This window comes from Aegilops tauschii, chromosome 1 (assembly GCF_002575655.3).
Source record: "Aegilops tauschii subsp. strangulata cultivar AL8/78 chromosome 1, Aet v6.0, whole genome shotgun sequence".
Lineage (NCBI taxonomy): Eukaryota > Viridiplantae > Streptophyta > Magnoliopsida > Poales > Poaceae > Aegilops > Aegilops tauschii.
Genome location: NC_053035.3, coordinates 237959533 through 237986089, shown reverse-complemented (window position 1 = coordinate 237986089; position 26557 = coordinate 237959533). Strand labels below are relative to the sequence as shown.

General features: G+C 44.7%; 2 protein-coding genes across 2 annotated transcripts; both read right to left on the bottom strand.

Annotated features, from left to right (window-relative positions):
• Positions 1-10540: 10540 nt before the first annotated feature.
• LOC109740965 (uncharacterized) lies at positions 10541-13547 on the bottom strand. Its single transcript, XM_073505998.1, has 5 exons — positions 13483-13547; positions 12938-12992; positions 12271-12398; positions 11576-11745; positions 10541-11304 (listed from the first exon to the last, which is right to left on the bottom strand). Exons 1-5 carry the CDS (start codon positions 13545-13547, stop codon positions 10925-10927), a joined length of 798 nt encoding a protein of 265 aa, XP_073362099.1. The 3' UTR covers positions 10541-10924.
• Positions 13548-14953: 1406 nt separating this feature from the next.
• On the bottom strand, positions 14954-19507 carry LOC109740952 (uncharacterized). The gene is made up of 7 exons (XM_045234208.1): positions 19489-19507; positions 18806-18863; positions 18090-18264; positions 17079-17245; positions 16359-16674; positions 15420-15586; positions 14954-15309 (listed from the first exon to the last, which is right to left on the bottom strand). Exons 2-7 carry the CDS (start codon positions 18825-18827, stop codon positions 15173-15175), a joined length of 984 nt encoding a protein of 327 aa, XP_045090143.1. The 5' UTR covers positions 18828-18863; positions 19489-19507; the 3' UTR covers positions 14954-15172.
• Between the last annotated feature and the right edge of the window lie 7050 nt (positions 19508-26557).

Genomic DNA, 26557 nt, shown 5'->3' with positions numbered 1-26557 from the left:
TTAGCCAGTCTTCGCTTAATCCGTAGTCCCTGTTTCGAGTTGCAAATATTAGCAACAGAACCAGTATCAAATACCCAGGTGCTACTGCGAGCTCTAGTAAGGTACACATCAATAACATGTATATCACATATACCTTTGTTCACCTTGCCATCCTTCTTATCCGCCAAATACTTGGGGCAATTCCGCTTCTAGTGTCCAGTCTGCTTGCAGTAGAAGCACTCAGTCTTAGGCTTAGGTCCAGACTTGGGTTTCTTCTCTTGAGCAGCAACATGTTTGCTGTTTTTCTTGAAGTTCCCCTTCTTCTTCCCTTTGCCCTTTTTCTTGAAACTGGTGGTCTTGTTGACCATCAACACTTGATGCTCCTTTTTGATTTCTACCTCCGCAGCCTTTAGCATTGCGAAGAGCTCGGGAATTGTCTTATCCATCCCTTGCATATTATAGTTCATCACGAAGCTCTTGTAGCTTGGTGGCAGTGATTGAAGAATTCTGTCAATGACACTATCATCCGGAAGATTAACTCCCAGTTGAATCAAGTGATTGTTATACCCAGACATTTTGAGTATATGTTCACTGACAGAACTATTCTCCTCCATCTTACAGCTGTAGAACTTATTGGAGACTTCATATCTCTCAATCCGGGCATTTGCTTGAAATATTAACTTCAACTCCTGGAACATCTCATACGCTCCATGACGTTCAAAACGTCGTTGAAGTCCCGGTTCTAAGCCGTAAAGCATGGCACACTGAACTATTGAGTAGTCATCAGCTTTGCTTTGCCAGACGTTCTTAACGTCATCAGTTGTATCTGCAGCAGGCCTGGCACCCAGCGCTGCTTCCAGGACGTAATTCTTCTGTGCAGCAATGAGGATAATCCTCAAGTTACGGACCCAGTCCGTGTAATTGCTACCATCATCTTTCAACTTTGCTTTCTCAAGGAACGCATTAAAATTCAACGGAACAACAACACGAGCCATCTATCTACAATCAGAATAGACAAGCAAAATACTATCAGGTACTAAGTTCATGATAAATTTAAGTTCAATTAATCAAATTACTTAAGAACTCCCACTTAGATAGACATCCCTCTAATCATCTAAGTGATCACGTGATCCAAATCAACTAAACCATGTCCGATCATCACGTGAGATGGAGTAGTTTTCAATGGTGAACATCACTATGTTGATCATATCTACTATATGATTCATGCTCGACCTTTCGGTCTCAGTGTTCCGAGGCCATATCTGCATATGCTAGGCTCGTCAAGTTTAACCCGAGTATTCCGCGTGTGCAAAACTGGCTTGCACCCGTTGTAGATGAACGTAGAGCTTATCACACCCGATCATCACGTGGTGTCTCGGCACGGCGAACTTTGGCAACGGTGCATACTCAGGGAGAACACTTTTATCTTGAAATTTAGTGAGAGATCATCTTGTAATGCTACCGTCAATCAAAGCAAAATAAGATGCATAAAGGATAAACATCACATGCAATCAATATAAGTGATATGATATGGCCATCATCATCTTGTGCTTGTGATCTCCATCTCCGAAGCACCGTCATGATCACCATCATCACCGGCGCGACACCTTGATCTCCATCGTAGCATCGTTGTCATCTCGCTAACTATTGCTTCTACGACTATCGCTACCGCTTAGTGATAAAGTAAAGCATTACCGGGCGGTTGCATTGCATACAATAAAGCGACAACCATATGGATCCTGCCAGTTGCCGATAACTCGGTTACAAAACATGATCATCTCATACAATAAAATATAGCATCATGCCTTGACCATATCACATCACAACATGCCCTGCAAAAACAAGTTAGACGTCCTCTACTTTGTTGTTGCAAGTTTTACGTGGCTGCTACGGGCTGAGTAAGAACCGTTCTTACCTACGCATCAAAACCACAACGATAGTTCGTCAAGTTAGTGCTTTCTTAACCTTCTCAAGGACCGGGCGTAGCCACACTCGGTTCAACTAAAGTTGGAGAAGCTAACACCCGCCAGCCACCTGTGTGCAAAGCACGTCGGTAGAACCAGTCTCGCATAAGTGTACGCGTAATGTCGGTCCGGGCCGCTTCATCGAACAATACCGCCGAACCAAAGTATGACATGCTGGTAAGCAGTATGACTTGTATCGCCCACAACTCACTTGTGTTCTACTCGTGCATATAACATCTACGCATAAAACCAGGTTCGGATGCCACTGTTGGTGAACGTAGTAATTTCAAAAAAATTCCTAGGCACACACAGGATCATGGTGATGCATAGCAACGAGAGGGGAGAGTGTGTCCACGTACCCTCGTAGACCGAAAGCGGAAGCGTTAGCACAACGCGGTTGATGTAGTCGTACGTCTTCACGATCCGACCGATCCGAGTACCGAACGTACGACACCTCCGAGTTCAGCACACGTTCAGCTCGATGACGTCCCTCGAACTCCGATCCAGCCGAGCTTTGAGGGAGAGTTCCATCAGCACAACGGCGTGGTGACAGTGATGATGATGCTACCGACGCAGGGCTTCGCCTAAGCACCGCTACGATATTATCGAGGTGGAATATGGTGGAGGGGGGCACCGCACACGGCTAAGAGATCAAGAGATCAATTGTTGTGTCTCCAAGGGGTCAAGGGGTGCCCCCCTCCCTGTATATAAAGGAGTGGAGGAGGGGGAGGGGGCCGGCCTCCCTAGGCGCGCCCCATGAGGAGTCCTACTCCCACCGGGAGTAGGACTCCCCCCTTCCAGTGGGAGTAGGAGAGGAGAGGGAAGGAGAGAGAGGGGGAAAGGAAAGGGGGGCGCCGCCCCCCCTCCTTGTCCAATTCGGACTGGGGGAAGGGGGCGCGGGGCTACCCTTGGCCGCCCCTCCTCTTCTCCACTAGGGCCCAATAGGCCCATTAGTCTCCCCGGGGGGTTCCGGTAACCCCCCGGTACTCTGATATATGTCTGAAACTCCCCGAAACCATTCCGGTGTCCGAACATAGTCGTCCAATATATCGACCTTTATTTCTCGACCATTTCGAGACTCCTCGTCATGTCCGTGATCATATCCGGGACTCCGAACAATCTTCGGTACATCAAAACACAAAACTCATAATACCGATCGTCATCTAACTTTAAGCGTGCGGACCCTACGGGTTCGAGAACTATGTAGACATGACCGAGACACGTCTCCAGTCAATAAACAATAGCGGAACCTGGATGCTCATATTGGCTCCTACATATTCTATGAAGATCTTTATCGGTCAAACCGCATAACAACATACGTTGTTCCCTTTGTCATCGGTATGTTACTTGCCCGAGATTCGATCGTCGGTATCTCAATACCTAGTTCAATCTTGTTACCGACAAGTCTCTTTACTCGTTCCGTAATACATCATATCGCAACTAACTCATTAGTCACAATGCTTGCAAGGCTTATAGTGATGTGCATTACCGAGAGGGCCCAGAGATACCTCTTCGACAATCGGAGTGACAAATCCTAATCTCGAAATACGCCAACCCAACAAGTACCTTCGGAGACACCTATAGAGCACCTTTATAATCTCCCAATTACGTTGTGACGTTGGGTAGCACACAAAGTGTTCCTCCGGTAAACGGGAGTTGCATAATCTCATAGTCATAGGAACATGTATAAGTCATGAAGAAAGCAATAGCAACATACTAAACGATCAAGTGCTAAGCTAACGAAATGGGTCAAGTCAATCACATTATTCTCCTTATAATGTGATCCCATTAATCAAATGACAACTCATGTCCATGGCTAGGAAACTTAACCATCTTCAATTAACGAGCTAGTCAAGTAGAGGCATACTAGTGACACTATGTTTGTCTATGTATTCACACATGTATTATGTTTTCGGTTAATACAATTCTAGCATGAATAATAAACATTTATCATGATATGAGGAAATAAATAATAACTTTATTATTGCCTCTAGGGCATATTTCCTTCATTAAGGAAGGCACTCTTTACACCCATTTGGTACAGAAGAATGTTGTTGTGGTTGGCGTAGGCTAGCAGTATGCGAATGGCTTCAAGCCTAGCCATAGGAGCAAAGGTTTCATAGAAGTCAATCCCTTCAACTTGTGTGTAACCTTGAGCAACGAGACGAGCTTTGTTTCTCACAACTTGACCATGCTCATCTTGTTTGTTGCGGTAGATCCATTTGGTGCCGATGATATTGTGCTTGCGAGGATCAGGACGCTTTACTAACTCCCATACATTATTCAGCTCAAACTATCGAAGCTCTTCTTGCATAGCTTGAATCCATTCAGGTTCCATGAAGGCTTCATCAGCTTTCTTGGGTTCAGATATAGAGACAAATGCAAAGTGCCCACAGAAATTTGCTAACTGAGTTGCTTTTGAACGAGTGAGTGGACCAGGTGCATTGATGCTATCGATTATCTTCTCAATCTGGACTTCATTTGCAACACGAGGATGAGCTGGACAAAGATTTTGCCCTTGCTGATCATTGTCTTCATCTTCAGCATTGGCTTCAGGCTGAGCAGTGTATTCATGCTTATTAGGTGCAGAAATGATGATTTCCTCTTCAACCTATTCCTCTGTAGGTATGATTTCTCTGGTACCCATTAGCTTGATAAATTCACTTGGTGTAGCTTCATCTAGCACATTTGGCAGGTGCTCTCTTTGCGAGCCGTTAGTCTCATCGAACCTCACATCCATAGTTTCAACCACTTTGTAGTGAAAGAGGTTGAAGACTTTGTAGGAGTGTGAATCCTTTTCGTAACCAAGCATAAAAACTTCATGTGCTTTCGGTGCAAATTTTGAAGTGTGATACGGATCCTTGATCCAGCACCTAGCACCAAAGACTCTGAATAGCTGACATTTGGCTTCTTACCAGTCAGGAGCTCATAGGATGTCTTCTTTAGGAACTTGTGAAGATAAATACGGTTGATGATGTGGCAATCAGTATCAATGGCTTTAGGCCAGAATTTCCTTGGTGTCTTGTACTCATCAAGCATCGTACGGGTCATCTCAATGAGGGTTCTGTTCTTGCGCTCCACTATGCCATTCTGCTGAGGTGTGTATGGAGCAGAGAACTCATGTGTGATGCCCAATGTATCAAGATAAGTGTCGAGGCCGGTGTTCTTGAATTCTGTGCAGTTGTCACTTCTGATATGCTTGATCTTGATGCCATAGTTGGTCATGGCACGATTGGCGAATCGTCTGAAGCCATCATGCACTTCAGTCTTGTAGAGAATTATGTGCACCCATGTATATCTTGAGTAATCATCAACAATGACGAAGCCATAGAGGCATGCAGTGGTAGTAAGGGTAGAGTAGTGAGTAGGGCCAAATAAGTCCATGTGAAGCAGCTCGAAGGGGCGTGTTGTCGTCATGATTGTCTTCGAGGGATGCTTGACCCTTGTCATCTTCCCGGCTTCACAGGCACCACACAGATGATCCTTCTTCAACTTGACGCCCTCGATGCCAATGACATGCTTCTTCTTCGCGAGAGTGTGCAAGTTCCTCATGCCCGCATGCCCTAGCCTCTGATGCCAAAGCCAGCACTCTGAAGCTTTTGCTAGAAGACATACGGCAAGCTGTGGTCCTGCGGAGAAATCTACCATATACAGATCGTCTCTTTGATACCCTTAGAAGACTAGAGATTTGTCAGATTCCATAAGCACAAGGCAACGATACTTTCCAAATATCACAATCATGTGCAGATCACAAAGCATTGAGACAGACATTAAGTTGAAACCAAGGGATTTAACAAGCATCACTTTATCCATGTGTTGATCCTTTGAGATTGCAACTCTAACTAGGCCCAATACCTTGCTTTTACCAGTGTCAGCAAATGTGATGTGACTTTTGTCAGACGGACGTAGGGTTGAATCCATAAGAAGACTTCGATTACCAGTCATGTGGTTAGTGCATCCGTAGCCTTCGGAGCCGTACCCTACAATGCAGTTAGGGGGATAGGCTTCACAAACAGAAGTGTGAAGCATAAACATTTGACGAACAAGCATACTATCAAAGTTCATATCTTTGTTAGGGTAGATAGGACGATTGTCAAGAAACCCTGGGACGAAATACATAGTGAGACCATTTTGGCACTTTATCTTCCGTCCCACAAGATGTTTTAGGTCCCTAGCATTAGTGCCTGAAGCCTTTGATTTCCGGCTGGAGACCTGTCCCTTGGCACCTCGTGCCATGAAGCAATAGGTCAGAGCAGAGTCGTCCTCATCCTCGACTTCAGCGTTGGTGACGTGACCATTGTCTTCAGTGTTGAAGATGGACTTGGCGACGAATGCCGAAGCTAGAGCCAGGCTTGCCACTCCTGAATCAGACTCCTCCTCAGGCTCCACCTCCGCCTCCTCAGAAGCAGACTCCTCATCTGAATCCATCTCCTTGCCAACAAATGCACGAGCCTTGCTGGATGAGCTCTTCTTGTGAGACGAAGACTTTGAAGAAGACTTTGAAGATTCCTTCTTCTTCTTGTCGTCAGAATCATATTCCTTGCTCTTCTTCTTCTTCTTCTTCTTCTTCTTCTTCTTCTTCTTAGATTCCTTGTCCCATTGAGGACACTCAGAGATGTAGTGTCCTGGCTTCTTGCATCTGTGGCATGTTCTCTTCTTGTGGTCACGAGTGGAAGCCTCATCATTTCTTGAGCTGGATCTTGAAGACTTTCCGAAGCGATTCTTCTTGGAGAACTTCTGGAACTTCTTCACGAGCATAACTAGCCCCTTTCCAATGTCTTCAGGATCCTCAGAATTGCAGTCAGATTCTTCTCCAGATGATGAAACAGCCTTTGCCTTCAAGGCACGAGTTCGGCCATAGTTGGGGCCATAGATATCTCTCTTCTCAGATAGCTGGAACTCATGTGTGTTGAGCCTCTCAAGTATGTCAGACGGATCAAGATCTTTGAAGTCAGGACGTTCTTGTATCATCAGGGCTAGGGTGTCAAATGAGCTGTCAAGTGATCTCAGAAGCTTCTTCACAATTTCGTGCTTGGTGATCCCAGTGGCGCCAAGAGCACGAAGCTCATTTGTGATATCAGTGAGGCGATCAAATGTGAGCTGGACATTCTCATTGTCGTTTCTCTTGAAGCGGTTGAAGAGGTTGCGAAGAACATCAATCCTCGAGTCTCTCTGAGTAGAGACACCTTCGTTGACCTTGGACAGCCAGTCCCAGACTAGCTTCGCAGTTTCCAGTGCACTCACACGGCCATACTGTCATTTGGTCAGATGACCACAAATGATGTTCTTGGCGGTCGAGTCCAGTTGAGCGAACCTCTTGACATCAACAACGGTGACACCTTCACCGACCTTGGGAACGCATGTCTTGACGACATACCAGAGGTTGACGTCAATGGCTTCAAGATGCATGCGCATCTTATTCTTCCAGTAGGGTAATCAGTGCCATCGAAGACTGGGCACGCAGCGGACACCTTGATTATCCCTGCAGTCGACATAGCTAAAACTCCAGGTGGTTAAACCGAATCACACAGAACAAGGGAGCACCTTGCTCTGATACCAATTAAAAGTGCTAGTTATCGACTGGAGGGGGGGTGAATAGGTGGTTTTTATGAAAGTCTTCAAAACATGAGGTCTTTGAAGACAAACAGATGGAATGAACCTATTGATATGCAGCAGAAGATAGACTACACTAGACAAGCCATAGTCAAGTAAGCAATACAATGCAAGTACGAAGACTATCAGCAGCTAGGTAGAATGGATCAGAATGGAAGGCAGTATGAAGCCAAACAGGTAATAGTCTTCACACAGTGAAGTCAATCAGATCAGACACACAAGCAATGACTTCACGAAGACAAACTGAAAAGTAAAGGAAGTTGGGGATAGAACCAGTTGCTTGGTGAAGACAAGGATTTGGTAGACCAGCTCCAGTTGCTGTGACAACTGTACGTCTGGTTAGGGAGGCTGAGATTGAACTCAGAAGACCGCGTCTTCACCTTATTCCCCTTGAGCTAAGGACACCCAGTCCTCGCCCAATCACTCTGGTAAGTCTTCAAGGTAGAGTTCCAAACCTTCACAGACTTCGTTCACCGGCGATCCACAATGGCTCTTGGATGCTCAGAATGCGACGCCTAACCGGCTGGAGGATTCACAGTCCTCAAGTGTAACAAGTCTTCAGGTCACGCGGACAGAAAGACTTTAGTGATGCCTAACACTCTTTGGCTCTGGGTGTTTTGGGCGTTGTCCTCGCAAGGATCTCTCTCAAAGGCTTCGGAGGTGGGTTGCTCTCAAATGACAAAAGTCGTGCACTAACTCTGAGCAGCCACCAATTTATGATGTAGGGGGTGGGCTATTTATAGCCAGGAGGCAACCCAACATGATATGTCCGAAATGACCCCGGGTCACTAAGGAACCGACACGTGTCCAACGGTCGGATTTCAAACACACGCGGCAGCTTGACTTGGGCTACAAGCAAAGCTGACTCATCCAGCTCTGGATAAGATTTGCTCTCATTGTCTTCCTCGAAGACATAGGATTTTGGTTGAGCATCACATCAGTCATTCTGATTTTGTTCACTTGGACCCCACTTAACAGTACGGTGGTTCCTATGACTCAATAAAGAAGAAAACAAAACTACGAAACAACTATGTCTTCGCACTCCATAGTCTTCAAGTGAATGTCTTCACATGTCATAATCTTCATCATAAATGTCTTCATGAACCACCATTGTCTTTAATGTCTTCACATATTTTTAGGGGTCATCTCTGGTAGATAAACCGAATCAATAAGGGACTACTACCTGTGTTATCCTGCAATTCTCACAAACACATTAGTCCCTCAACCAAGTTTGTCGTCAATAGTCCAAAACCAATTAGGGATGGCACTAGATGCACTTACAAATACTATAGTGCAAAAAGCCATTTTGATACAAGCTTAATCATTGGCGTGATGCATGGGCGCAGCAGAGTGTGCCAACCCCTCTAGTACCTTTTATTGGGGAATGAAGGGAGTATTTATTATCCCATGGAGTCGAAGAAAATGTTCCTATGATTCTGCTTGCGATGCTAGCCTTACACAAGAGCAAAGGAAAGCCAGACATGAGCGTGATAGAGCATGATGGCAAGTTAGCACCCAGATTAGGGAAGAGATGAAGGATCGCCGAAGAATTCTCATGCCAAGTTTAACACTTGAAGAAATGCAAGGGAAGAATGCACACCGCGGAGCATGGCGGCAGAGTTTACCGCCCGGGCAGAGGCCAGCATTGCTAGATCGGCATAAGGAAAAGTACAACATTAGGGGAGATACCTATGTAAATCTGTATCTGAAATACAATGAGCTAGGATGGTTTCTTTTGTTTCAGATGTAATATTCATCAATTTTCCTTATGGCATGCTATGGATGTGAAATATTTGATCGTTGATCTTAGTACTGACAAACTTTGTAATTACCAACTCGTGCTTGAATGTCTTGTGAATTTCTTGCAAAGGAAATGAATTAAACTGATTGATGAGCATAGGGAATGCTTAAAATTGCAGCCATGTCTCTTCCACTTGCAAAATTTTATTTCCTTGTTATATTCAGGTGCCCCCCCCCCCCGACCATTCAAATTTCAGGTGTGCCTCAAACCGTCAATGCATCTCATCTGAAAAGGAAAATCAAAAGCGTCGACGCAATTGTTTACTGTTGCTTTGCATCTGGTTTGTTACCATGTCCATGTAACAACCATGGCGAGTTCCAGCATTCAATCTGTACATCTCCAGTTGTAGCTGATATTATGATTAAATTCCTCGTTCATGTAACAACAAGTGTCAATCTCTGAACTTATCTTGCAAACAAGCAAGCCTATGTCTCTTCCAATAACAGCACCAACACCAAAATCTATTTGGCCGACCAGGGCGTGAGGAGAGATGGTAGAAACTTAAATTGTACTAGCGAGATAATAAGCCAACCGAAATAATTGCATCATCCGTATTGAAGTAGTTTCTAACATCACACTGCCTGAAATAAAACTAACATGTTCTCAACTTACAGTGCTAAGTTTGTCGTTAGCACCATATGATGGTCGTGTTAGCACTGCTACCAAAACAATATGGCAAAAACTTAACAAGTATATGACACAATACTAGCAAGTACTCCCTCCGTTCCGAATTACTTGTCGCAGGTATGGATGTATCTAGATGTATTTTAGTTCTAGATACATCCATTTCTGCGACGAGTAATTTGGAACGGAGGGAGTAGTAGGATGCAAGGGCCATGAGCTAAAGATCTAGCCATCATTGGAGCCAACAATAGTGAAATCTGCCTTGACAAGGCATCTCGATCCTAGGACATAGCCTCGAGACGGATCCTTGAATCTATTGACTGTAAGGAACTTGGGCCATCCCCAGCTGCTATCACCTCCAAACACCGAGAGACCTGCGATCACCAGAAAAGTAAGATCAACTGAAATCAGGAGGTAGCAAATTATAGTCGTCACTGATAGTTGCTAAGGAGAGCTGAACCTGAAGTGATGGTGGAGTGTTTCCCGTTCTTTTGGTCTAGGATGGATAGAGTCAATTCAACTACCTTCCCGGACTCGTCACAGAGCTTATCCGAGGACTCCAGGTATAAGAACAAGGAGATGTGGCCGGTGATGTGTCTGCAACCATGCGGATACATGCCAACATGCCTGTTGACAGACATGTAGAGTGGCAATCAAAACATAATCATCGAGTTTGCAGACTGAATATTCAGTAACTCGTTAGGTCATGCATCAGAGTGTGTTTCTGGGTGTCTCTAAATATACTAGAACAAGAGTTGATTGGTTCCTTTCGTGGAAATTAGGCTAAGATATTCAGTTGGAATATCTGAAGTTACAATGGAACTTGTGTTGCACAGACATCTGGGTGTCCCTAATGTATGTTGGCATAGAGCACTGGAGAAGTACTTCCGGCCACTACGAAATTAGTAATGTAACATGGCATGGTACATTTATGATAAATGGGCTAATGTTGCATGCACATTATTAATAAAAACCATTTATATGTAACTGATGGAAGATATGAGTACCATTTATGTCCACCAACTTCAAATGTAGGAGAACAAACATAGCGCTTCAAGTCCAATTCATGGTAGTTGTCCATGGTCCAGGTGTAGGTCCCTTTGATGAGCCCTTTCTTCTGGATAAAAAGGTTTTGAAGTGTGGTAGCCTTCTTCAGAACCATAACAGCCTTCTTTTCAGGAGAACATACTTTAATTTTTAATATCTTAACACCAAAGACACAGCTATCATCAACTAGAAAAGCAGATGATTTTAGTAGCTTCTGAAGAGGAATCAAACATTCATCCTTTGAGCATGTATTGTTCAAATCAAAATTGTGGCTAGCTGCATTCAGTTAAAGATTAGAAGATTAGTGAGTGAAAACTTGCATGTAAGCTGCACATACCCCAAACAATGTATAACCTCCGTTCACACCCTTTACGCATATATGCAAACATGGCAGCAATATAGTGAATCCCATGTTGGTACCATTGTTCAATGTAAATCCCAATATAGAATTATAGCTCAAACTTATATAGCATAGTCACAAAGGACTAGGGAAGGGAATCCCAACTGTAATAGGTTGGACGTGCACAAAGAAGCAATTAAAAAATACCTTTGCGTCCACAGTATATCTTCTTTGCATGATTGTATACTGATAACTCAAACACGGCATTTACCGTGTCACCCGGCTTCAGGGTTGTCCGGCCTAGCTTAAGAGAAAGACCAACATATGGAGTTTCAGCGCCAGGTTTATTATGCATTGGTGGTGTCACTTTCAGGAACCTGGTAAATCAATTGATGGACAAAAAAAAAGTAAAAACATGATCAGTCTAGAAGTAGTCATAACTGAAGTAAGAATGAAATCTGATTTCTTCACTTCATGCATCCTACCAAAATGTTTGTTAATGGAATTATTATGATTGACAATTTGACTTCACAGAAGCATGATTAGCCAGAGCAATTCACATCCTATATTAGTGTTTTTTGGGTCCTAAATTAGTATTGCATATGGATATACAGATAGCAATTCTGTCTACTAAAAACAAAATGAAAGGTTTAGTAATAATGCTAGACTGAGAAGCATCATATTTGCATGTAACACATAGTACTCCCTCCGTTCCTAAATTTAAGTCTTTTTAGAGATTTCAATGCGGACTAATATACGGGGCAAAATGAGTGAATCTACACTCTAAAATATGTCTATATACATCCGTATGTAATTCTTATTGAAATATATCTAAAAAGACTTATATTTAGGAACGGAGGGAGTAATTGTGTAAAAAATCCTTCTGCAGTTAAGATACATACCATTTATACCCGGAGCAGTGAAAATGAGCAGATTTTGCTGACTTGGCTCCTGTCTCAAGTAGCGCTGAGAAGTCATGAACCTTCCATTGTAAATGTGGAACATGAGCCTTTCCTAAAGCTTGCAGGAGCTGAAATTTCCACAAAGGCAGCAACTCAAAATTACATACCAGTCCAGGGAAAGGAAAAGAACGTATGCACCATTCAGAAAATTAATGTGCTTTTGCATTTGCAGAAGAACAGGCTGCAATATCTACCATGGGCAGTATGGAAGCAGCAGAACATCTTTTCATTGAGCAGAAAATGCAAACAGTGTACATACGTGAAGGCATGTAATCTTAACAGATTCACTTGGACCAAAAAAGCGTAGAATGGAACATGTCATAGTACTTCCTACATGTACATATATAGCAAGTAATGCTTCTTGTAATCAGCAAGTATGCATGTGTTCTCTAGAAATCTAGCATGCCTTCTTTTTGAGTCACAAAAAAAGTGTGCGTTTGGTCATCAGCCATGGGCGTTCACGGTGGCAGCCAAAGCACAGATCAGACGACCATGATCACGATCGATGATTATTGCATGAGCACCACAGGGGCACAAGAGCCACCACCGCAACAAGCCCAGTCGAAGAGCAATCACCGCACCGGTAGCTAATCGTCTTGCTAGTTACAGTACTAAAGATGATAGCGATGACAATAACTTCATTCTCTGCAGCATACCTAGAACTGTAGGACCATAAGAATTAAGTGCTACGATTCATGTACTTTTTACCTGATTTTGTTTAACAAATGAGCACTGTAATTGGTATCTGTGTTCTGTTTATAATGCACAATCTGAATTTCAACTAGAAAAGGACCAAGAAGACGTACATGTACTCCCGGTGTTGCCCATAGCCTTCCTCTGCTCTCCTCTGGAAGCACCACAAGGCACGTAAGTAATCTCCAAAAGTAGAGTAGTGCAAATCTTGACGAAATAATAACCACGCCGCACAAACATAAATCACCATTCCTTAATGACTTACCACTTGGATGTAAATCAATCGGGTGCGTTTGGGAGTAAAGTATTTTTGGAGTTTTTTAGGAATACTGTGGTTTCTGAAAAAACCTTGGTATTAAATACTTTGAAGTGTTTGGCTCAAAAAATTACTGTAGTTTAATATACTGAGGTATCTTTGATACTGTAGTTTTTCTGCAGTATTTAAAAAAAGGCCCTGACCTCTTTTTAAAAACTGAACCAAGTGAAAGTCGTTGGGAGAGTGCTAAGCTTGTTGACACCGCCATCTACGCACTGATCAGAAAATCAGTCGCCGCGGCCGCCGACTCATCTATCTGTTGTATATTTTATAATGAATTCACTGGTTGCCGAATACTTTCTGCACGTCTCGAACAAAGCTAGCTTGCTAAATAGATTGGTCATTGGAGCACACTCGTACACAGGAGGTTGACTCGTGCATGGCCATGTAGCTGCAGGTGATTAATCCGGTCGTACACTAGCACACGCTGATTAATCCGGTGATGTTGCTTTTTAGGTGTTGATAAGTTAGCACGTGCTATTCGGCCATGTAGTTATCACTGCAGCAAAATAAGATAAGCCAAACGCTTCGGTGGACTTGACAAAACTGAGAAAAACTATGGTTTTTAAAAACCAGAGTATTTGTTCCCCACACATAAGAAAACTGTGGTTTTAGGATACTTCGTTTTTTCAAAAACTGTGCTGCCAAACTAAGCTTTGCCGAGGACAGAATTTCCCCGACGAACTAATTAATAAATAAGAGATCAAGAAGTAAAATTGCACTCCATAAACATAAACGGTTTGTCTAAAATAATTAGATAAATTTACAGGAACTTGGAATTTGCACTGAAACCCCCTAAACCCCCTGGTCTAGAAAAACCCTAAAACCCTCTGCTCGGGGAATCGTTTGTTCTTTCCACAGAGAGGTAGGTGAAAAGATGGAGAAGGGCGAATAAATGACTGGATTTCCCATGGTCAGCAGAGCAGGAAGCAAGGGAGGAGAAAGACCTGGCTTCCGGGGCAGATCGAGCTGGGAAGACCTGGCTTGGATGGTCGACGCTGGAGGAATGGAGGCGAGAGGGGGCGAGGGCATTTATATGGAGGATGTGATCGTGGGGACTCCTTCCTCTCTATTTTTTTTTGGAGAAAAAAAACGGAATCCTTCCCAGCTCTAAGGAGAAATTAGTTTGGATATTATATTATCCGCAACAAACCCCTGGAGAAATTAGTTTGGACCAGGACAAGTTAAACGCCCTGATCCTCCTCCTCCTCCTGGAGATCGAAACGAATGGACGGCAGACAAAGGAAAGAGCCTCTTTTCCTTCTCAAAATAAACCATAGACGCAAAGCGCTTTACATTGAACCATGGTTCATCTATTGGGGACATTTTTTTTGAAAATGGAGGCGTGCCCTCGGCCTCTGCATCATAATGATGCATGCAGCCATCTTATTAAAAATTCTCGAAGTATCCCAAAGTCATGAAGGTATTACAGCTCGCAAGCAGAGCAAAGACAAAGAAAATAAAAGTACAACCGGTAAGGCAGAAAAGAGGATAAGCTCCCTAGACTCCTATCCTGTTATCTATTGGGGACATGATCCGCATAAACCAAGCGAAAGATAACCAAAGTGTTCAGCTGAATCCAGCATGCATGTAATCGAGGCAAGCAGAACGACATAGCTGTATCATCCATGCATATACAAGTACTTCCAGTAACATATTTCTGTCCGACACATATACGTAGAAATATATATGCGTGAAATCATCTCACTTCTCAAATCCGGCTTTCATTACTACTACTAATCATTCCACAAGTTCTTAGTACTGCTACCACAACATTGTCTCATATATAAGTCCGGTTATTAGTAGCTAGGATTAAATAGCATTATCTCTCCATCAGGCCATGAGGTAAACATCTAGCTTCACAATGCAGCTCGATCCCACAACATAGCCTCCAGAAGGGTCCTTGAGTTGACTGAGTCTAAGGAAATCAGCCCATCCCAAGCCATGTCCACCCGTAAACACCCAGAGACCTGTGATCAAGAAAAAAGTAAGATCAACTGTAATAATAATGAGGTTACAGACACTAGCTTCTTAAATCACACATATCAATAGCAGTGATACTTGCTAAGGAGAGCTGAACCTGAAGTTACAGTCAAGTGCTTCCCATTCTTTTGGTCCAGGATGGACAGAGTCATTACAACCACCTTCTTGGACTCAAGACGGATCTCATCCCAGGCATCCAGGTATAAGTACAAACTGAGGCAATCAGTGCTGTACAAGTCACCACGCGGATACATGCCGATGTACCTGTTGACAAAAATATAATTAAGTACCCCGGAAAATGTATTTGCAGAATGTGGTTAGCTATTGAAATAAGAAAGTTGTGGCTGAGTTTGGGTGTAGAATGCCATTATCTTTGGACACAACTTCGTGGTATTACTAAATTGTACAAAAAATCTAAGCAAACCATGACTACAGTACAAGATAATACAATGTTCAGCAAAAACAATCTGCCAAAATAATTGATGGTATGTGACACATACCAGAACCAGTGATACAAAATATATGCATGAGAATGAAATTTCTGGGAGAACATACCAGAACCAGTGATACCACATATATACATGAGAACAAAATTTCTGGGAAAAATCTCCTAAACAACATAACATATGACCATGAAATTTTTATATGCCAACATAGATTTTAGTACTACATTGTTTCAAATTGGTTCCTGAATTTCGGTACATCATGATGACAAAACCCCTTTCTATTGAAATTGGAATGTGCTACCGCATATCTGTAAATATACTAGAAGTACAGTTTGGTTTCATGCTTAGAGATCAAGCTAAACTATCTAGTTGGAATATCTCAAGGACCTTGCCTTCCACAAAAATCCCGCCATCGCTAATGTCCGTTGGCATAAAACATTAAACAGGAAGCTTCTTTCCACTATGAAACTAGTGAACCGACCAGGTATGGTAAGCTAAAGGATACATATAAGCTAAAATGTTGGATTACACATGCACTGTTTATATACATCATTTGTGATGTAACTGCCTAAGTGGTAACAGATGTATACCATTTCTGTCCGCCAGCTTCAAATGTAGGAGAACGGACGAAGTACTTCAAGTCCAGTTCAAGGAAATTGTTCATGGTCCAAGTGTATGTCCCTTTGACAAACCCCTTCCTCTGGACAAATAGGTTCTGAACTGTGGTAGCTTTCTTCTGAAGCACAACAGCCTTCTTTTTAGGAGAAGAGGCATCAATTTTTAATATCTCCACAGCAAAGACACAGTTATCATCAACTAGAAAAGCAGATGAGTTCAGTAGCTCCTGGAGAGGAATCAAGCAATTTTCCTTCGAGTGGGCATTCTTGAAATCAAAGTTGCAGCCAGCTGCATTTAGCTAAAGGTTAGAACTTAGAAGATTAGAGAACGACAACTTGTATGCAAGAAGCAAATATTACCAAATAATCTAACCAACCTTGCACCAAATATTTACGTCCAAATAATGATAATCAAATTTTAAGAGAACATGTGTATGCCGTTTTGAACCATAGTAGTCTCAAATGTGACACATTCCTGAAGATCTACAGAGAAACTTGACAGCAAAGCAAATAGAAAGTGACTTGTTAATGGGAAAACGTTGTATTTGATCATATTTCAATATTTACAAATATTGCCTTGTAATGATGGTGGAATCATGGTATTTATATCCCAAACTTATGACACACATATGAGTATGGATTTGTAGCTGCAATATGATGGATGTGATTGAAAAAACACATCCATGAGACTACCTTTGCATCCACAGTACATTCCTTTTGAATGGTTGTATATTGACAACTCAAAAACCACATGCACCGTGTGACCTGGCACCATCCTTTCTTGGGATGTCATAAGATGAAGAGCAACATATGGCGTTTCAGAACCTGTTTCTTTATGCATTGGAATTACTTGCAGGTGCCTGGTAAATGAAATCATGCGAAGAAGCCAAAGTCAGTCTAGAATTCATAACTGAAGTAGGAATGAAGTCTAATTTCTTCACTTCCTGCACCATATCAAGTTTTAGCGTCTGACTGTTTGTTTATGAGATTGTGATTACTAATTTGATTACATCGAAACATCATTGTGAGTAAATGTCATCCTAAATCAATGTGTATATGGATAACATATAATTACCTTTTCTACTAAAACAAACCAGATGGCATTTCTCCACTACTATATAGTGTACCAGTTTTGAATTGGATCTAGAGCATCAATCATAACTGTTGGTCCCCAAAATCCAAGGGCTAAGATCAGTAGGATTCGCCATGAACAGTAGACTGCTATTGCCTCTTCTGTGTTATAGAACATTCATGTGGCCCTTCCAGAGAAAAGAAGCCCATAAAAAAAATGCGGTGCCTCATGGGCCATATTGCCGGCTTGCTGCAGTGCTGCTTGAGCGCATGACTACTTGAGCCCAGGCATGATGGTTTGGGAGGAGAATGAGGAGAAAAAGAAAATAGAGTAACATACAACTTTCTACATGAACCTATAGTTGTTTTAGATGTGAATGTACAGTTTTTGTATGAGTACTAATTCTTTTCTTTTGCAGGAGGAACGAATATTAATTCCTACTTAATTAATATCTGCATTCGTACATCACTATATTTCTTTTTGCCCGAATCTATTAGCAAATCTTTGACCTTTTTTATTTCTTTTACCAAAATCACTCCGTTATATTAAGACGTGCATTGCACGTGTATATACCTACTAGTACATCTAATACCTGAATTTTGCAGAGTTTCTTTTGCAATTATGGTGCATACCAGTTATACCCAGAGCAGTGAAAAGTGGCAGATGTTGCTGACTTAGCTCCCGTCTCAAGCAGCGATGAGAAGTCATGAATCCTCCATTCTAGATCTGGAACATGGGTCTTTCCAAAGTCCTGCATCCTCCATTCAGCATCCGGAACAACATGGGCTTTTCCTAGCAGTGCCCGAGCTGATATTTGCACAAATGCAATAACTTAAAATTACAAAACAAAGAAAGAGAGAACAGGCTATGATAAAATTCATGTCATGTTGCAGATCCAAATAAACAAACTACAATATCGACTACCGCAAGAATGGGATACATGCATATAAGTTTTTTATCTTCTGATTAATAAATGAATCAAAATCTTGGATGCACATATTTATTCATGTCACCAATCAGGGGTAGAATAAGGCAGAAGACACTGTGTTTCCAATCAACAAGATATCATTCAGGTACTTGCTTCTAGTACTATGTCATTAGCATTGTAGTATTGCTTCTAACCAATAAGACATCAAGACCAGCACTCAAACAGCTTTGTGTTTCTACATAAGGAGAGTGATATACTCAACACATGACTAGCTAGGCATCTTGCTAATTTATGAGCATGATGGTGAGAGTAAGTGCTCTTCAATTCAGAGCTAGGATGTCATCTTCTTACCCTGACTTTTGCCAAGGAATTAATGCTGTAAATTGCACCTCACTTTCAGTTTATAAGAGAGCTACATACATGAACTCTTGCAGTTGCCCATAGATGATAGATCTGCCCCTTCCTCTTCTCTTCTCCTCTACAAGTGAGATTAAATCATACCACATGTCAGGTAAAGGTAGAAGCAGATGATGCAAAATACCACACAAAACAGATGGAGTAAAGTGAAGGCAACGGAAGGAGAAGGAATCAAGATAGGGCAGAGGGCCTCGACGAAGCGCAACACTCAGTAGAGTAGAGACCGAAGAACGATCAGGAGCAAGATAGGGCAGAAGCAGAGAGCGACAATAACTAAGAACACAAAACAAAGAGCAAAATAAACAGAGGGGGAGATGGATTGTGTGCTTGGGTCCTCGAGATACCTAGCAACACCAACAAGCAAAGCAGAATCCGGGAGCAGAGCAGAGGAAGAAGAAGAGGAGGAGGGGAAAAGAGGGTTTTGGGGGCTTGGAGAAAGAGTGGGGAAAAGCCAGAAAGGGTAAGTGAATACCCCCACGCTGCTACTAAATACTCTCCTACTCCGCGGGGAGCAGCACATTGTCGATGAGGGTTAAGAACATGCAGAATCTTGAGAGGCAGAGCCAATCTTGGTCAAAATAATTGCCACGGCTCGGCTCGTCAAAATTATTACCCGCGAAAAAAATAAAGAAAAGAGAACAAGAAGTAGAAATCCCACTCCACGAGCAGATCGATTAAAAAGCTACCCGTCGATCGATCACGAAAGAAAGCCAAGATGAACTTGCAGCGCAAAAACCCTGAATCCCTGTTTCGTCAAAAATGAGAAAGTGGGAGCCTGAAAAACCCTCTACTCCAGAACAAGAACAAGTGAGGATGCCAAGCGCGCGGTCTGCGGCAACGGGACGAAGAAGTGAAGAAGCAACGGGAAGAGAGAGACCTGAATTCGGGGGCTTCCTCGGCCGGCGTCCGTAAGGGTCCCGGAGGTGCGATGCGGGCGGAGGTGGGTTTTCTTCTGGACGACGGTCACAGCTCACAGAGAGGAAGCGCGTCGTCACTTTTCTATCCTCTGTCTCTCCTGCGTCCGTCTCTCCGTTTCCCTCCCCTTTCATTTTCTCCATTGGTTTCTTTTTTGCGGGTTTATTTCTCCATTGTTAAAAGGAAGCACTATGAGTGCCATTTTTTTTCGAGAAACTTTCGATCTATTCATCAACTGTCAAGGTAGTACAAAGAACACTAGATGTAAATTTTACATCCAAGTTCGTAGACCACCTAGCGACGACTGCAAGCACTGAAGCGAGCCGAAGGCACGTCATCGTCATCGCCCCTCCCTCGTCGGAGTCGGGCAAACATTGTTGTAGTAGACAGTCGGAAAGTCGTCGTGCTAAGGCCCCATAGGACCAGCGCACCAGAACAGTAACCATCGTCGATGAAGAGAAGAATAGACCGGAAGGATCCAACCTGCAGGCACACAGACGTAGACGAACGAAAACCGGATCCAGTCGGATCCACCGAAGACAAATGCCTACCGGATCCCACGAGATCCGCCAGAGACAAACCCCCACACGCCTTCCGACGATGCTTAAAACATCACAGGAACTGGGGCTAGGCGGGGAGGACCTTATTCCATCTTCAAGAAGCCGACGCCGCCTCATCTTCTTGAGCATGGCGCAAACCCTAACAAAATTCAGAAAAGCATCTAAAACGGAGCCCTTCCGCCGGCAAGGGCGAAGGGTTACGTTCTGTTTTACTATGAGTGCCATTTTGGAGTAACGTTTCTTATCAATACACTAAAGCAGACTGACGCATTCAGTATTTTGCTTCTTTCTTCCTCTCTCTCTATTTTTTTCTCTTTTTTCAAAGGATTTACCTCCTCACTCGTGTAATCTTGCTGCTGGTTGGTAGCTGCTCTTTTTCGAAAGAAAACTAATAATGTGAATATGAACTAATATTCTCATTCGTGAGAAGTTGAATCGGGACACCCTTACTTTCCTACTTCGTATGTTTTGATAGTTTTTCTTGATAACAACAAATGTCCTTTATCGGATTAGAAACGAATAAATCGTTAGTATCACATCTAGTAAAATACCTTGTGATAACCTTTGCAAGAATTAAGCGAGGCGGCAAACTCAGGGTTGGACCCGGCAATGTTTATGTCCTGGTGGTTGCAGGGTTTTGTTTCTCTGGTTTGTGCAGCCGTGTTTCTCTTTGAAGAATCGTTCTCACGAGTCTCGTTCTTGCTTGCTTTGGAGGGTCCTCTCATCGCTAGAGGCGGCCGCCACAAGAGGACGGCCCTCGTGTCTTGGTGTGGTGAAACCCTTGTAAAAGACTCTCACTGCCAACAACAACATGCTTGAGGAGGTGCCCTCTGACACCGTTGACAATGTCAAGACCAAGATTGCCTTGACAAGGGATTGCCACCTGGCAATGGCTGCCCTGGCGTCCACCTCCTGTGAACATCCTGCCCACCAATGACCAGTCAACGGTGGGTGTGGCTGCGGGATAGCTTGGGTCTATGGCAGAGCAGTTGTAACATAGGCATGCGACGGCCTACGGTGGCGCGGGGCGAGTTGTGAAACAGACAGGGCATCCCTAGAGATTAGGTGGCATGCGAGGTGATTCACACCATCCCTTTTACCCCATGCGCGACACCTCACCCGCTGCATGTCACGGTAAATGGTGGGCTGTCAATAAAGCCGGTGCGATGAAACATGTGCCTACTCTCGACAACATGATACAGCGCCACATACCCCGCATTTAATGTGGTGGGTATTCAATTGTACCAATACTATACCCACTACATTGTAGCTACTGTGGCGACCCCTTGCAATGATAAAAGGAAGCCCAAGCTACGTATATAAGGGTTCGACTCCGAGAGAGTTCACTCCAGTACGTTAGAGATCGTTTCCTAGTCCCAGCTAGCCCCGGTAACATAAACTGACTCTTGTAAACTTCATTCACTATTTCCAATGAATAAATCTAGCAGGACGTAGGGTGTCACACTTCTCAGTTGTTCGAACCTGGATAAAATCACCATCTTGTAGAGATAGTCTTTAGTAAAGCTGTGCCCCTCACCAAACAAGGAAAGGGGGCATCCCTTGCCCCTGGCGTTGTGTTCACCAAACAAGGAAAGGGGGCATCCCTTGCCCCTGGCGTTGTGTTTTGTACACACGACAAACAAATATGAACAACCATAGAAGTATATTTGCTGAAAATCCCCAAAGATTTTCCTAAAAAGGTTCGTTCTTCTTGTATATTTGCTTAGCATTCCTGTTTGTTGTAGTACACCTTGTTGATGTCTCTAATAGTTGTTGAATCTAATCGTTGGTGTTTATGTTGCTTCCTTTTTTTCTCGAGAACGCATGACGTGTGTGTCATTACTCCTATAAAAGCATTCTAGAGTACCCGCCTCTTCGGGAGCTTCGAGGGCAAAGAGAGCCTCGGCACTGTCCATTTCTGGTTGGCATGCCACGAGGGGCTCTCCGCGTTGTCCGATCTTCCCGGGTGACGCGCGCCAAGGAGACCCGCCTCCATGGTCCATGACGGGTGGACCTAAGGTGCGTCCTGGGCCATTGTCATTGCGCGGCGGAGGGCGCACATGTGATGACCTTTTCACGCATTGTCTCGTGCCCGACGTGTGAGCCGGACCCGTCTGTCGGCATCCTAGTCCCATGCAGGGATGGTCCGGTCGCGACATGTGAGGCGTGTGTCGCACTCGCCTGCGCTGGCTCGCGCGTGGGTCCTGTGTCACACTTGAGTGAGCCGGCGCATGTGGGCGAGCCAGTTAGGTCGGCCAAGCTCTGCATTGCACCCGCGGCGCTGGCCGGCCCACGCGTTGCATCCGCCGCCCGTGTCTCATAGGGGGCAGCTATTAACACCGTTGGCGTTGGCAACCTTTGGTCCTAGCTGTCTTGCCTCGTTCACGCGAAACGCTCAGCCGGTCGAGGAAAAAGAATCAGTGAGCTAAGAAATAGACACCGCCCGGCGGCGTTGGCCGTGGCATCCCGCGCGCAACCCCGTGCACAGCGGGCCACGGACCCGCCTATCGACTGTCTTTGCCCCCGCACTAGGTTGGTGCGGGCACGACAGTCGGGTCGTACGTGCCGCTCGTGACGCCGGTCGCGCGCAATGGTCCAACCGAACCCTCATGTCGGCGCTTTTGCACCGTTCAGGCTGGTTCGATCGTGACATGCAAGTCGTGTCTGCGCCCGCGAGCTCCCCATCGCGCCAGCACGATCGAGCGTGCCACTGCTAGTGTTCATTCAGTCTCCACCTTCTTTTGCAGCAGTGAGGTGATGGTGAAGCTGGCCTGGCACTTTGTTTGACATGCGTATGCATGTGCGCCTGGCTCGATGTTCTCTTGACGTTTAACGGACTTGACCGCGGAGCCTTTGCTTTTGCTTGCCAGTTTGTGACGAGGCGGTCTGTTTCGTGGGCATTTTTTTTATTAAGACGGTTGTGTTTTTCTATAAGTTTGTTGTTTTTTGCCGCACGAAAGACGTCGTGCACACTGGCTTGACTTAGCTGGCAGCCAACGGGACCTTGAGGCGGGCGTCCTCCAGTTTGACGGCGGGCAGCCACAACACTGCTAGTGCATGGGAGAGGTCATCGACATGGAGGACGGTGATGGTGGCAGGCAACACCTTCCCTGGATGCCTGGTACGGAGGCATGCGACATGGTCAAGCGCCAACTTTACAACGATGGCAAGCCTATCAAGAAAGTTACCGAAAAAGGCTTTCGTCCCGCTTTATATTATAAAGCAACCGCCCAAACCAAACATCCAACAAGGTTCACACACACACACACAAAAGTCTCACAAATAGAGAGGTATCCAAGGGTTAGTGCTGAGGGCACAACTCAACAAGCCCTGAAAACAGAAAAAAAACTCGCACACACGGAGCGCAGAAAGAGGAACTAGTCGGGCTCCGGGGGAGGCGGAGGGAGCGGGGGCGCCAAGCGGAAGGCCATCGACCGAAGGTCGGCGAGGAGAGTGTTGATGGTGTCCCGGTCCTGAGGGCGGCTAAGCAGCCGCCGGAGCTGCAAGTAACCACACATTTTGAAGATTGCGTCAGTTGCACGTCGAAGAGGCACTTTCTGAATGACAAGCTTATTGGGGACGGTCCAAAGCGTCCAGGCAAGAACCTCCACGCATAGCCATCTAATATGGCGGTAGCGGGGAGGGGAGGCGTGGATTTCAGCAAGCAAGTCAGGGAAGTTGGTGTTTGTAAGTGCATCTAGTGCCACCCCTAGTTGGTTTTGGAGTATTGACGACAAACCTGGTTGAGGGACTAATGTGTTTGTGAGAATTGCAGGATAACACAGGTAGTAGTCCCTCATTGATTCGGTTTACCTACCGGAGATGACCCCTAAAAATGTATGAAGACATTGAAGACAATGGTGGTATATGAAGACAATCACATCGAAGTTTATGACTCGAGAAGACATTCACGTGAAGACTATGGAGTGCGAAGACATAGTTGTTTCGTAGTTTCCTTTTCTTCTTTGTTGAGTCATTGTGACGCCCCCGGTTTGACCGTACACTAATCATGCACGCAAATGTGTACGACCAAGATCAGGGACTCACAGGAAGATATCACAACACAACTCTAAAACATAAATAAGTCATACAAGCATCATAATACAAGCTAGGGGCCTCGAGGGCTCGAATACAAGTGCTCGATCATAGACGAGTCAGCGGAAGCAATAATATCTGAGTACAGACATATGTTAAACAAGTTTGCCTTAAGAAGGCTAGCACAAACTGGGATACAGATCGAACGAGGCGCAGGCCTCCTGCCTGGGATCCTCCTAACTACTCCTGGTCGTCGTCACCGGGCTGCACGTAGTAGTAGGCTCCTCCAGTGCCGTAGGAGTCGTCGTCGACGGTGGCGTCTGGCTCCTGGACTCCAACATCTGGTTGCGACAACCAGGTAGAAAGGAAAGGGGGAAAAGAGGGAGAAAAGCAACCGTGAGTACTCATCCAAAGTACTCGCAAGCAAGGAGCTACACTACATATGCATGGGTATGTGTAAAGGGGCATATCAGTGGGCTGAACTGCAGAATGCCAGAATAAGAGGGGGATAGCTAATCCTGTCGAAGACTACGCTTCTGGCCATCTCCATCTTGCAGCATGTAGAAGAGAGTAGATTGAAGTCCTCCAAGTAGCATCGCATAGCATAATCCTACCCGGCGATCCCCTCCTCGTCGCCCTGTTAGAGAGCGATCACCGGGTTGTATCTGGCACTTGGAAGGGTGTATTTTATTCAGTATCCGGTTCTAGTTGTCATAAGGTCAAGGTACAACTCCGGGTCGTCCTTTTACCGAGGGACACGGCTATTCGAATAGATAAACTTCCCTGCAGGGGTGCACCACATAACCCAACACGCTCGATCCCATTTGGCCGGACACACTTTTCTGGGTCATGCCCGGCCTCGGAAGATCAACACGTCGCAACCCCACCTAGGATCAACAGAGAGGTCAACACGCCGGTCTAAATCCTATGCGCGCAGGGGTCTGGGCCCATCGCCCATTGCACACCTGCACGTTGCGAGGGCGGCCGGAAGCAGACCTAGCCTAGTGGCGTTCCAGTCCAATCCGGCGCGCGCCGCTCCGTCGCTGACGTCAAAAAGAGCTTCGGCTGATACCACGACGTCGAGTGCCCATAACTGTTCCCGCGTAGCTGGTTAGTGCGTATAGACCAAATGGCCAGACTCAGATCAAATACCAAGAACTCGTTAAGCGTGTTATGTTGAAGTAACCGCGGACGCCGTCCAGGGCCAGGCCCACCTCTCTCCTAGGTGGTCTCAACCTGCCCTATCGCTCCGCCACAAAGATCCACTTGCGGGTACTCCTACAAGCCGACCCGACTTTAGTCACCACATGTGTCATGTATATAGTATATAAGTATATACCCGTGATCACCGCCCAAGTGATCACGACCCGATAGTATAGCACAGCAGACGGACAAGAATGTAGGGCCACTGATGGAAAACTAGCATCCTATACTAAGCATGTAGGATTGCAGGTAAAGGTAACAACAGTAGAAGCAAGGACAGGCTATGCATCAGGATAGGATTAACGGAAAGCGGTAACATGTTACACTACTCTAATGCAAGCAGTATAGAGAAGAATAGGCGATATCTGGTGATCAAGGGGGGGGCTTGCCTGGTTGCTCTGGCAAGTAGGAGGGGTCGTCAACTCCGTAGTCGAACTGGACAGCAGCAGTGTCGGTCTCGTAGTCTACTGGAGAGAAGAGGGGGAAGAAACAGTAAATACAATGCAAACATAAGCATGACGATGCGTGACATGACAATGAGCGGTGCTAGGTGTGTCCTAACGCGGCAGTAGGTGGTACCGGCGAAGGGGGGGAACATCCGGGAAAGTATTCCCGATGTTTCGCATTTTCGGACAAATGAAATGGAGGGGGAAAGTTGCGAGTTCGATAGGTTAGGGATGTGTGGTGGACGAACGGGCTGCGTATCCGGATTCGTCTCGTCGTTCTGAGCAACTTTCATGTACAAAGTTTTTCCATCCGAGCTACGGTTTATTTTATATTAAATTTTAAAGATTTAAATTATTTTTAGAATTTCATAAATTAATTTAATTCGAAATTTAATTAATGCATCAGCATGACGTCAGCAGTCAACGTTGACCGTTGACCTGGTCAACCTGACTGGTGGGTCCCACCTGTCAGGGACTGTTAGCTAATTAACAGTAGTTAATTAGGTTAATTAGTTATTAAGTTAATTAATCTTAATTAGTTAATATTAACAGGATTAATTAAGTTAATTAATTATCTTAATTATTTATTTATATAT